This window comes from Daphnia pulicaria, chromosome 4 (genome assembly GCF_021234035.1).
Source record: "Daphnia pulicaria isolate SC F1-1A chromosome 4, SC_F0-13Bv2, whole genome shotgun sequence".
NCBI classification, from domain to species: domain Eukaryota; kingdom Metazoa; phylum Arthropoda; class Branchiopoda; order Diplostraca; family Daphniidae; genus Daphnia; species Daphnia pulicaria.
This window is the reverse complement of record NC_060916.1, coordinates 10,683,141-10,696,243: the sequence shown is the minus strand read 5'-3', so window position 1 is coordinate 10,696,243 and position 13,103 is coordinate 10,683,141. Positions and strand designations below refer to the sequence as shown.

Here is a 13,103-nt window from a genome sequence, read left to right as displayed (position 1 = left end):
CGGCTTGCCCAATTGACTCTAGTCGCAACTGTAGAGTAAATGGCATTGTCACATTTAATCAAAAATGTTGAAACAAACATTTGCGTAACCCAGCATCTCACAGTGACTCATGCAGTGCTGGCCTAAATATCCTTCAGGGCATATTATGAGCAAAAAGGGGTTCAATCAAGTGAAGTGTCAAGTTAAACATTTGTACAGAGTTTCGTTTAATTACTTTCGTTGCATTGGGGGCCCATCCAGTCGTCGTCCGATTAATCTTCGTTGTCGCCACTTCAATCCAATGTCAGACAGGATATAGCACTGCATGGTTATCACGGTGCGAACGTCTCCTTAATACTGGTGGATAATTGTTGACAGACACGAGGGAAAATTATAGAAACCGGAATGTGTTTGCAGGGGTTCCAAGGTGTGCTGAAGTAGACACTCCTTGTCTATTCTTTTAAGTTCCTTAGGTTAAAGGGGAATTTTCGTGATGACTGCTTCATCATTATAGTGGGCAAGGTAACAAAAATAGATAGAAAAAACAAGTGTCACTTGCATTTTTATGCAAGGTGTAAAAGGGTTCCGGACATCTCGTACCCAAAAATTCTCGTACACATTTTTTCAACCATCTCGTACCAGAGTACGAGATGGTGGTACGAGGTGGCATCTGGCGGTAGAGAACAGTACCGGCTGGTACGAGGTGGCTGGCATAATCTTCCGGCTGGTACGAGTTGGCTGGCAGAAGTTTCCGGCTGGTACGAGATGACTGGCAGAAATTTCCGGCTGGTACGAGATGGCCGGCAGACATCTCCATTCTAGAGGGAGCCAAAGGGGAGCGCCGAGCTGGATGTCCGGATGAAGTCCGCCTTGAAGAGTGCCTAGCCGGTGACTGATAACTTAGTACGGCCGCGGCGACCTTATATACTGCGGCTCGAGCATGCGCCACCTTGTGGTCAGTACGAGATGGCAGTACGAGATGGCCGATAGAAAGGCAACCGGCTAAGTATCCCAGCAATTATGCCATGGTATAGGATGATTATGCTTGTAATTATTCACCCTTCAATAAACTTTTTAAGAATTTTTTTATTATGTTAGCAGTGTATTTCATATTTTTCCTCAAACTTCTTTTAATGCAGGAATTATGGTTGCTGTATTGGTGAACCACACGATAGCAGACTAAAAAAGATCGTTTCCTTTGTAAACATTTCGTGTGCTGCAAAGAACAGGTAAAGATTGGTCTTAATTTGAATATTTTCATTAATGCAATACATTTTTCACAGAGCAGGCAGCATCCCAATCCATCAGCTTCATGTTATACGGCCTCAAAGCTTGTATATACCAGACCAGAAGGTATTCCTCCAATACCTAATCATTGTACGTAAGCTCATTTTTCAGCTTATTATAGCATTCTTAACATTTCATTTTTACTTTGTTTAGATAAAGACTGAGAAAATGCTAGCCAGAAGCAGAAAAGGCATTATTGCCCTCGATTGTACTACATGCTCTTTCTTGGATTGTTTGTTTTCATTAGTTAACTCGTTGGCTGCCTCCAGTCTAAAAATTTGGTCTCGTTGCCAATTTAGTTTTGGCACCATACTTTCCTGCCAGAAGCCATTCTATAGTGATCTGTTGGAGGAGGTTGATCCAAAATATTCAAGTGAGACGCAACAAATATTATTTTTTTTTAAGGCATAACTTTGACAGATAGATTCTCATTATGATTTACTCTTTTGGTTCTTTTCAGATTCACCGGCCGATTTGCACGAAATGTGGTAACCCCTTTTTGGAGATCGAGAGCCTTGCTGTGCTTATGCAAATGTTACAGTTCTGTTGATCGTTCGACATTCCAAGGTCTTTTTTCGGGACAGGTAAAGTTGAAAATTTAAGTGATCGAGAAAGTTTTGGATTTACTCTTACATTTTCTTTGCAGGCTAAAAGGAAGTGTGTGGCACTGGCAAATGATGCCAGATTATGACAAACAAATCAAGCCTAGACGCACATTTATTCCACACCCATCTCCTTATCCTTCGTGATCAGGTTGTAACCATGTCATATTTCCCTTTTTTTAAAGCGCTGGTCATAATTCATCGTTATCTTGTTGATTGACAGATTACTCCTTTTCAAATCGACTTTGTCGGCAAGAAAATCAGTCTGGATTTCAGTTAAAACAAAAATTAGGACGAATCTTCAAGTAAGACGAAAAATTCTTATTGGTGTTTAAGCTTCTTTTTAATTTCTAATTCGTTTTTTACAGCACTCCATTTGTTACGTCCCTGAACTCGAGAGTTTACCGCTTCTGTGCTGTTAAAAAGCCGTGGTATTGTTTTCGACACAACAGCTTTGTTCTTTGATCATTGATGTTATTTTGTGTGATTTTGCGGTATGATTGTTATGCTTTGGTTCCAATAAATTGTTTTTTAGGCTTCCTAGCAATTTGGCTCTTACTTTCAATTCACAGGGTAGTAAAAGGCGGCATGCGGCATGTTATTCATGGAATCAGAAATTCCCAGAAATCTCGTTACCCTCTCACCCTTCAACATGACCTGACCAAAGGGTATATAAAAAAACAAACATGATTCATTTTTTCAGTTCCTCCACATAACTCGTCAAGAATGGATTGCCTTACTTGTAAAACTGCCTTTAAAAAAGGAGATCAAAAATTTGCTTGTGCCAAATGTGCCAAATGGGAACACCGACGTTGTCACTCTTGTAAGAATATTTTTTATTTTATTTAGTTTTCTTATCTGTTGTTATATTCAGTATACTGTCTCAAAGTCTTGCATATTTTTAACTCATCGATTTATTGAAACTATTTTTCTTCAGGGATCAGCAAGGCTGACTATCAATTTCAAAAGGAAATGGGTTTTATTTGTTCCCTTTGCCGATTAAGAGATACACCGTCTCCCTTCAAGGACGTTTCTTCGGCATAAAAAAACACTGATCAATCTCGACCCAAGAGAAAAATCAACAAACCTACTCCATTCACGCCATCACCAGCATGGAAGAGAGCTAACCGGAGAGCACCCCATAATAAAGCAACAAAATTGCCTGTTCGTGAAACCTTGCCAACTCCTACGCCAGAAGTTAGTGTTTCCCTCCAGAACCAGGGGCTGATTGCTACCACTGACTTCTCGTTTACGGAATCTCTTCTGGATGGATCGTTCGGAGACCTTCAATTCTCCCCATCAGCATTCCAGGCGTTTGATGCGATTTTAGATTTGCCACCTCACATTCCTGATGCCAATTTAGACATTAACTTTTCACCATCTGGAATGAATACCAGGTAAAATTGCTTAAATTCCTAGTGTTTTCAAAAAATAATTGTTCTTAATTCTAATTGTTTCTTCTTGAAAAGCGAAACTCGGGTAAACAGCACGCCAGTTGTTGATAGAGAAGCGGATTTCGTTATGGCCGAATTAGACTTTTCCTTCTCTCCATCACAGCGCCAGCAACCACCTACTACTGACCTTAGTGACACACGGTAATATATTTATATTGATGATTCTTTCAACTTCAATTACGCTTACTAATGCTCACTCTTTTTCCTTAAAGGTTGATCGAAGAAGAACGTGCTATTGCTCGCCACGCAGTCACCCCAGTTCTCGTTCGAGAGAGAAGTTTGTTGTCTCCCACGCCCACTGCACCCAACCCATTGATAGAACGTTTTGAAATTGTTGAGGGGGCATCCATAAGGGCAAAGAATCAGTTAATAGATGGGTTAGGTAATCGTTACGGCTTAAAGAAATCGGTTTCAACAAAGGGTGGGGTAATTACCTGGCTATGCACTAGACGAGGAAGAAAAAATGGAGTTTCATGTGCCGCCTACGTAAAGCAATTAGGGGACGTTTTCACAGAAGGTGCCACAGCTCATTGCCATGAACCAAATCCTGAACTAAATCTGAAGGTTCCCTTAGTCAAGCAAATTAAGGATGTTGCTCTTAAGAATCTCTTTGAATCAGCAAATGCTCTTGCGGAAGATCTTATTGTCCCGGTTGTAAAAGAAAACCCTTCAGCTATAATTCCACCCATACAAAATCTTGCGCGTGCAGCCAACAGAAAAAGGGAACACGAAAGGCCCTTGCACCCAACGGATCTCTTTTTTGAATTGAAACTGGAACATCTACCAAAAGATTTTTATCGTGGTGAGGTAGTTGTGGTAGAGAAATGTCATCTTCTTTTTGCCACTGACGACCAGATCAAAGATCTTCAAAAAATGAGAAGGTGGTACGTTGATGGCACTTTCCATGTAGCTCAGCTACCTTTTTCCCAGCTTTACAGTATCCACGGTTTTATAACAAAAGACGGCAAATCAAAGCAGATTCCCCTTCTTTATATAATTTTGTCCGGCAAAGAGCTGAGTGATTACGACGCCGTTTTAAAATAAATCAAAACTTTTTTCGATCCAGATTTCCCCATAGCATTAGAAGAAGTAGTTCTTGATTTTGAAACCGCAGTAAAGAGTGCATTTCTGCACAATTTTGAAGGCGTAAAAGCATTCGGTTGTTCTTTTCACTGGGTTCAAACCGTTTACCGGCACCTCAAGAGTCTTGGGCTTTCTTCCGCTTATAAATCTGATCCTAAAATCCAGGAAATAGTAAGGGAGGTTTTAAGTTTACCCATCATCCCATGACAACAAATAGAAACCTGCTTCAAAGATTTAAAACAGCGATCGGAAGAGTTGCGTGCTAGCCTCGTGAAGCTCAACGACAAACGGGCCGAAGAAAATAAAGCGCCATTGACCGTAATTGATTTGAGACCATTCATGGATTACGTGGAAAAGACTTGGATAAAGAACAGAACCTGGCCACCCAAAACATGGAGCGTCTACTTCCAAGAGGTCCGCACAAACAACGACGTTGAGGGGTGGCACCGGCGCCTCAATTCAAAAGCAACAAGAAAAGGTGACTCAATTTTTATAATTTGGTGGGGCTTCTATTGAAAGAAGCGGAAAAGAACCTTGTCAACAAACAACTCATTCAAGGAAAGACACTAAGAGCAGAGAACAAAAGTTACAAAAGAACCAGCGAGAGAATGAAGAAAATCCGGGAGAAATATAGAGCCGAGGAACTTACGGTGCATGAAATGTTGAAGTATTGCTCCAATACTTACAAGATGCCTAATGAGTATGAATTGCAGAAATAGTAAAGTCTAAATTTTTCTTATTATATTGTTGCGATTGATTTGGTTCAAATCTAATATGTCGTAAACTGTTTTTCTCTTACCCAGAGGTGTATTTTCAGAATCTGTAACATGAACAAACATGTGTTAAACCAATAAATGTGTTTGCCTTTATATTGCAATAGTAAATTCTTTCTTAATCCATCACATGGTCCAGGCCGTGGTGAGTTACTACAAGCTAAATTGGCAACGAGACCAAATTTTTAGACTGGAGGCAGCCAACGATTTAACTAATGAAAACAAACAATCCAAGAAAGAGCATGTAGTACAATCGAGGGCAATAATGCCTTTTCTGCTTCTGGCTAGCATTTTCTCAGTCTTTATCTAAACAAAGTAAAAATGAAATGTTAAGAATGCCATAATAAGCTGAAAAATGAGCTTACGTACAATGATTAGGTATTGGAGGAATACCTCCTGGTCTGGTATATACAAGCTTTGAGGCCGTATAACATGAAGCTGATGGATTGGGATGTTGCCTGCTCTGTGAAAAATGTATTGCATTAATGAAAATATTCAAATTAGGACCAATCTTTACCTGTTCTATGCAGCACACGAAATGTTTACAAAGGAAACGATCTTTTTTAGTCTGCTATCGTGTGGTTCACCAATACAGCAACCATAATTCCTGCATTAAAAGAAGTTTGAGGAAAAATATGAAATACACTGCTAACATAATAAAAAAATTCTTAAAAAGTTTATTGAAGGGTGAATAATTACAAGCATAATCATCCTATACCATGGCATAATTGCTGGGATACAGATGTCTGCCGGCCATGTCGTACCAGCCGGAAATTTCTGCCAGTCATCTCGTACCAGCCGGAAACTTCTGCCAGCCAACTCGTACCAGCCGGAAGATTATGCCAGCCACCTCGTACCAGCCGGTACTGTTCTCTACCGCCAGATGCCACCTCGTACCACCATCTCGTACTGGTACGAAATGGTTGAAAAAATGAGTACGAGAATTTTTGGGTACGAGATGTCCGGAACCCGGTGTAAAACCATCACTGATTATCTACCGTTTCAAAGCATGACCAATCTCACCCATTCAGATCCGTAATAGTCATATTCAATAAAACAAGTGTAAACAAAATTGCAACAAGTATGCAAAAGCTGCAAGTAATTACATAATATAGACGTGTTGCGGATGCTTAGTTGGGCTATTTCGTAATTTAGCCCAATCCATCTGGTGTATCGGTCCCCATCTTGGACTCTCGTAAAAACAGTTTTTTATTCCTGGAATTATGACAATAACAGTTTCATAGTTATTTATAATTTTAGCTTTTAGTTTAATTTATTGTGATTTGATACAATAATCACTATATCTGCTTCGTTTCTTTTACAAAATTGATTAGCGGGTGTTGTTTAAACTCGAAATCATCAGCTGACAGCTTCTAAACACTAAAAAGTAAGTAGAAGTGATATGGCATCTTTCGTGGCAGAGGTTTCCCTTTGTAATACGTTTGAACTGTTCAAACTCTCTCATTATTCAAAAATTGTAGTAGCTTCATTTGCCGGTTTAAGTAAATGAGGTTACTGTACATCACTCCCAATCACTAAATACCAAAGAAGTTTGGGTGGTAATTAAAAGTTGGCACAACAAATCTATCATAGCAGCACACTGTCATTGCACACCAGGGTAATAAATAATAGTTAATACAACCAAACTTTAAATTTGGTAATAATTGCTGTGATGTCGGGGCAGTTTTGTAATCAAATCATCATCATATGCAACGAATGTATACCTAGCTTGTACTGCCAAAGAGAAACAGTGGTTAGACAAACATACAAAAAGATCACATCGTGAGTATTCATATTGAACAACATAATGATTCTACGTAATTGTGTCAGGTTCTCATAAATCAGCTGTGTCAACTAAAAACATCACGATTAAGATGGGTGCTGGAATCCCGTCAAGAAGATTAAAATCATCCCTGAGAGATTTCCTCAGGAAATACGAGGGCCCACTCGTCTTTATTTGCTGATACGTCCCTTGGGAATACTTTCACTGTCCGGCAGCGCCATCTGTTGACCGTAAGTGGAATATCCTCTAGACCAGTTTAGTTTGTTTGCGATTCTTTGTCAGATTCATGTTGTTGATGTTGTTGATAGACAATACCTGAGAGATTTCCTCAGGAAATCCGAGGGCCCACTCGTCTTTATTTTCTGATACGTCCCTTGGGAATACTTTCACTGTCCGGAAGCGCCATCTGTTGACTGTAAGTGGAATATCCTCTAGACCAGTTTAGTTTGTTTGCGATTCTTTGTCAGATTCATGTTGTTGATGTTGTTGATAGACAATACTGATATCTAGTTCTTTATTACATAATGAAGCCATTTCGTTGTTTCATTTGTGGTTATAAGACTTTTGATGACGACAAGAGTCAGTTACCGATGTTTGTAGTTACCAAATCTAGAATGCCATTATGGGAAAAAGTTCTTACTCGAAAAGGGTTGAAAGTGGGAATGAAGCTGTGTGGTGATCATTTTGACGATGCTGACATTCTTGGAGGAAAAGTTCTTTCTGGCAAATGTTATGCTTATCGAAGGCTCAGATTGAGAACTGGTGCTTTGCCGAAACATTATATAGGTTTTTATATCATTCGTTTAGATTCATAGTTCATGTTCTTGATTGTCTTTTTCGTGTGTTTAGATGGATCCACAGGTCAAGTGACTAAGGTCTTAAATTCTGATGGCCCACCATCTGTAAATCTTTGTTTGGGTAACGACACAGGTGTTTAAGTTGCTGAATTTCTAGAAGACATATTGTAATTTTTTTCCAGATCCATTGAATGATGACACTAGGATTGTACGTCATAATGATAGAAAAAAGGAGATACTTCAATCAGGAACCTCAATAGGTATGTCACTTGTTTTCTTATCATTAGAAAAAAGATTCTTTATTTACTTGATTGCAGTCTTATGTCATTTTCTTTTTCCTTTTGTTTGTATAGATGGATCCGCGGGTAAAAAAGCTAAGGTACCCTCTTCTAATGGCAAACGAACTGTGAATTACAAAACTGTAAATCATCGTTTGTGTAACGAATTCGGTAAGAAAGTTGTTTGATTTGAAAGAGACAAGTTGTTTATTTGAGTTTTGTAGATCCATTGACAAATAAGAAGGCTGAGATCGCATCCTATAGAAATCAACATAGTGGTGCTTTGGAATCATGCAGTAAGGAAGGTATAGAAGATGTTTTCTAATGAAAGTAATTTTCAAATCATATAATTTACTTTATGTTGTTTTGCTAGAAATGTTGCGAGGAGAGAGTGAAGACAGTAAGAATGTATCCATGAAGGAGAGAAGAAAGGGAAGTCACTCCAACATTGAGACAGGTGTGTAACTTGTTTCCTTACCATAATTAGAGGGACAGTAATCAGTTCTGTTTTCTGCAGTATGCAGATTACATAACTTTAAGCAAGTTTATTTTAATGCTAAACAAAGAATTTTGGTTGTCATCGTTTTCCTAGATATGTTGCCGAGGAAAACTATAGACCCTAAGGCTTCCTCCAATGGTGGTATGGAAAAAGTAACTATTCAGGCAAATAATGCAAAAGGTATGTATTTTTTTACATAGTAATAAAAGCGAAAAACAGAAAGCCATTTTTTTACTAGTATGTGAGTTACAGCTATTTAAACTTTTATTAATTAACTAACAATCATGTTTTTCTCTGTAGATGGAGAATTAGATTTCAATTATGTGAAAGTCAAAAGACTTAAAATGAATCACAATGCCTATCAACAGAGATACTCTCGGGCAAAGAAGAAAAGCAAGAATGTCAAGGTAGTCCTTAATAGTTACAGTGAGCCACTTTCGTTGGAAATGTGTCAGCCACCAATAGCCGAACAGTTACTCCATTTTGAATCGGATCCCATCGCTGCACTGATGAACCTCGTAACAAATACGGGGTTGGATCGGTTTCGAGATACTGATCGTTTGATGTATTGATGTGTTTGATAATTGGAGTGAAGCTGCCTTGGATCCGAACCCACTTCCTGATTACTTGAATAATCTAGCCCAAGAAATAATTAGTAACGTTACAGAAGAAGATCTTGCCGTGATTTCTGAAACGTTTCTAAGTAATTGGGATATTGAAGCACAAATGTTGGCATGTGCTAGTTACGGAATAAAAGATTTTGATATGGGTTCATCAAAATTCCACACCGTTTCCCTTGATCAACTAAGCAAACTGCTCTTTTCCAAACAAGAAATTTTTGAATTGGAAAATATCTCTGAAGAATATAGGTATTTGTTTCTTCATTCTTATCATGTCATATTTGCGTTCCATAGTAACCAGTGGTTGACTTTCTTTTCTTTAGATCAGTTGTTAGTTACTATCACTCACCAGTTAGTAGAAAATATTACTACCTTCATCGAGAATTTGTCACACAAAAGAAGCAGCTAACTTCTGATGGAGAGGACACCGAAACTATTCTTTGCAATGAATGTTTCCAAGCTGTGATTCGTCAAAACAAAGTGCCTACTTATTCGCTTGCGTCAGGAATCGATTATGGCAATGCGGATCGCATTTTTTTACCGAAATTAACACTAGCTGAAGAACACGTCATTGCTTTAGCACGAATCTTCATCGTGATAATTAAATTGACTGGATACCAACATGGCGAACGGCAATGTGGAAAACTAGGCCACGCCATTGCTTATGCACAATACGGAGAGCATCTTGAAGAAATGATAAATGAAAAAAGACGAAATAGAACTAACCGGAAATTCCCTTACATTAACGATTTTTACGATGCGCTGAGCATCGTTTTCGTTGGATCTCATTTGCAATGGGCAGCACTTGTAGCTGACAAGCACCACAGAATTTGGCACCCTATTCAAGTCCGTAGCGAGGTCATCTTCTTGTGGTTGGGCGCATTGAAACACTTCAACTCACGTTACAAAGACATTGTCATTGACGATTCACAAGAAATGAAGATGGCCTTAACCAAAATTCCAGATGAATTAATATCTCGTGCTTCAATTGCGGAACACGATACAGAGATAAAAATAGATCAAATCGTTTCTCAACAGTCGTCTGATGTAGATGCAGCCAACGACCAAGACACAGAAACTACGATCGAAGACTCCAGCGGAAAACCAAATCTCTATCCCATGTCTTTCCTTACTAGAACTTCACCAACCAACTCGAATGAACTGTCCTCCAGTGAGGCAGCATTGAAAGGTATCACATAGCTCAACGTAATACTTCCTCATTCCTATTGTAAATACATGCATTTTCTTACTAGGAATATCGGAAACCCTGGCTCAACCTGATGGATTTCGATACCTCAGACAAAGCAAATACAAGAAGGGCTGGAATGCATTCAATGAGGAAGATTTTGAAACCGCGCCTAAATTAACTACTCACAAATGGAGTTATGACCATTAAACCGAAGATTGTGTCACCATTAAGCAAGAAGGTGAACCATTAAATGAATTTGAACAAAACGATCACTTGATGTATTCAGCTTTCCCCCATCTCTTCCCTCTTGGTAGAGGAATAAGGAAAAATGGAAGCATACCTATTAAAGATATGCGACACATGGAATTGCAATGGCATGGAAAATTTGCTAATTGCATGCGATTTCTCTTTCTGCTCTTCGACCAATGGCAACGACATATCACGTGCCGATCAATTCAGACTACCGTTAGGACAAACAAATTGTCAATGGAAACATTCAGTCAAATGGTTTCGGATCCGAAATTTCTCAGCCAGTTGGAAGAAGCGAAGAATAGGCCCAATCATCCCAAATCACTGAAACTTCTTTCAAAAATCACGCCTCACTTGTCTTTAATCAGTAAAAAAGTTCCATATTCAGTAGCAGCAAGATCTGCTACCGTAGGTCATCTCATGAGCATGGTTCGCTATTTTGGACCACCTTCCATCTTCTACACCCATTCTCCAGATGACACTAACGGATTACTCAATTTACGATTTACTCTTCCTATGACAAACAATTGGTCTTTTCCGGCAACAGAAAGCGGTTTTGCCGAAGCCATGCGTAATCACCAGACAGATTTCCATGGCATCTCATTTAGTGAATCGGCAAAAAAAACAATGTTAGCCCTTGGTCCAATTTTCGCTGCCCGAATGTTCCAAATCATGACTGAGGCTTTCTTCGTTCATATGTTGGGAACACCACCTGACGGAACAAGCAAAAAAAAAGTATTCCTTTGTCTAAACGTCAAGCAGGAATATTCGGTACACCAGTGGCGTCCTTCGGCTGTACAGAAGAACAAGCTCGTGGTTCTCTTCACATGCATATTTTGTTTTGGGTGGATTAACGCCTAACCTACTGCAAACTACAGGTGGCATCCCGGGTTTGAAAAGATACATTGCCGAGGCAATCAACCGTGTGGTTTCAGCACAACTAGATCCGACTATTCATTTGAAACACTTATTACGAGATTTGAACAACGAGAAACCACCTCATGCTGCGTTTTTCAAACCACATCATCCTGTCCGCGAGAAGCAGCAATACATTCAAGATTTCCAACGAACCGTCGACTTATGCAACATACACCAACATGGTCTCACATGTTTCAAGAAAAAGATAGGGAAAACATGCTGTCAACGAGGACGTGGCGTACATCTACGAGAGGAAACTGGTTGCTTGCAAATCGTAGCCAAGAAAACCGATCCAAGTCAACCAGAAGTGTCTTTTGAAGTACTTCCTTTCATCCTTCCACCAGACGAGGCAGTGACATCAAGAAGTAATTTTTCACAACTACCTGTTGCAATGCGAGATAAGCGAATGATAATGTACTTTTTAATTCGACCAGCCATTCTACCACCATTGCCAACAGAAGACGGTCGCAAATCTCCACCTACATTGATTGAAAAAATGGTTTTACCATCAGAATTGCAAGAACAATTTGACTTGTTAGCGGAGGAAGACAAAGAAAAAGTTTGCAAAACTTTGCAAAAACGAAACGCAATGAGTGTCGAATACAACCCTCTAGCCTCTGCCGTATTGGGATGCAACACCAATGCAGCACTCCTTGGCAGTGATGTGCAAAGCAAGAGCGCATTGTGTTACTTAATAAAGTACGTTAGCAAACCTCCGGCAGAATTGGCACATTCTCTACCGCTTCTTTACCACGCCAGAAAAACCATCGACCAGTATCCATCGAAAGCAGATGACAGCGGCAACATCATTCGTACTGGAATACACTATCTTAACAAAATAGCTAACGATCTGAGCGGCGCGATTGAAATATCGGGACCAATGGCAGCAGCTGCTATTCTCGGCATGCCTGCTGAGACAAGTTTAGAAACTTTTTGGGTGACCTATATACATGCAGCAATTTCTTATGTAACTGAACACCCAGAAACTTCAAGTTCGTGTCCAAAAAGGTGAAACGAAGAATTTGCTGATCTTTGGGGAAATGAATTACCTAGAGAGCATCAAGACGAAGAAATCAACGAAATCAACGTCGCGAATTCTATCTACAATGAAAGCCGTCAAGGAAATGATGAATCAAGTGACAACGAAACAACCATCCAAGAGGACACCTCAAATCCAGACAAGGATCCTAACATCTTCGAGGAAACGTTCATTGAAAAAGATTCCTTGATTCTTGGATCAACGCTTCAACATAGAGACGAAAACGTTAATTCTACAGCAAATATTTATGTCACACCCCGGAAAATTATCGCCGTACCTCAACATCTTCACTACGCTTATAGAGGAACTCAATTACACGAACTCAGTCTTTACGAGTACACAGCTCTAATTGACATTGTTCCATGGCGAGAAAAGAAGGGCACAAAGTCAGAGGGATACAACGAGCAAAGTGAATCAGGAAGACCAGCCAACGGAACTTTTGATTTCACGAACGCTCATCCCCTACACGGTAACAAATAGCTAATTCGCTCCCATATCACGAAAACATCAACACTAACGTATGCTGATTTTCCATACTTCATTTCTCTAGGTT

The 13,103-nt window shown here is 39.5% G+C and overlaps 1 protein-coding gene and 2 long non-coding RNA genes across 5 annotated transcripts; 2 read left to right on the top strand and 1 right to left on the bottom strand.

Annotated features, from left to right (window-relative positions):
• Window positions 1-886: 886 nt before the first annotated feature.
• LOC124337407 lies at window positions 887-2,393 on the top strand. 2 transcript variants are annotated; one of them, XR_006917334.1, is made up of 8 exons: window positions 887-1,026; window positions 1,119-1,208; window positions 1,263-1,356; window positions 1,420-1,639; window positions 1,727-1,850; window positions 1,913-2,019; window positions 2,092-2,173; window positions 2,237-2,393. It is a non-coding gene; the product is annotated as an uncharacterized LOC124337407 (long non-coding RNA). The 2 variants fall into 2 exon arrangements; XR_006917335.1 differs by having other exon boundaries at window positions 894-1,007.
• Window positions 2,394-5,128: 2,735 nt separating this feature from the next.
• Window positions 5,129-6,131, bottom strand: LOC124337377. Of its 2 annotated transcripts, none has more exons than XR_006917287.1 (4): window positions 5,897-6,131; window positions 5,696-5,785; window positions 5,548-5,641; window positions 5,129-5,484 (listed from the first exon to the last, which is right to left on the bottom strand). It is a non-coding gene; the product is annotated as an uncharacterized LOC124337377 (long non-coding RNA). The 2 variants fall into 2 exon arrangements; XR_006917288.1 differs by having other exon boundaries at window positions 5,130-5,484; window positions 5,878-5,912.
• Window positions 6,132-7,446: 1,315 nt separating this feature from the next.
• On the top strand, window positions 7,447-9,339 carry LOC124337085. The gene is made up of 8 exons (XM_046791127.1): window positions 7,447-7,747; window positions 7,811-7,879; window positions 7,941-8,018; window positions 8,112-8,207; window positions 8,261-8,341; window positions 8,410-8,493; window positions 8,629-8,715; window positions 8,836-9,339. The coding sequence occupies exons 1-8, from the start codon at window positions 7,486-7,488 to the stop codon at window positions 9,105-9,107; spliced, it is 1,029 nt and encodes a 342-aa protein (XP_046647083.1). The 5' UTR covers window positions 7,447-7,485; the 3' UTR covers window positions 9,108-9,339.
• Window positions 9,340-13,103: the final 3,764 nt, after the last annotated feature.

Bases quoted from the DNA above. Each gene is read 5' to 3' on its own strand.
- LOC124337085 (XM_046791127.1), top strand. From the start codon at position 7,486: ATGAAGCCATTTCGTTGTTTCATTTGTGGTTATAAGACTTTTGATGAC. The intron at 7,880-7,940 runs GTAACGACACAG...ATTTTTTTCCAG, and splicing joins ATCTGTAAATCTTTGTTTGG to ATCCATTGAATGATGACACT. The intron at 8,494-8,628 runs GTGTGTAACTTG...TCGTTTTCCTAG, and splicing joins TCACTCCAACATTGAGACAG to ATATGTTGCCGAGGAAAACT.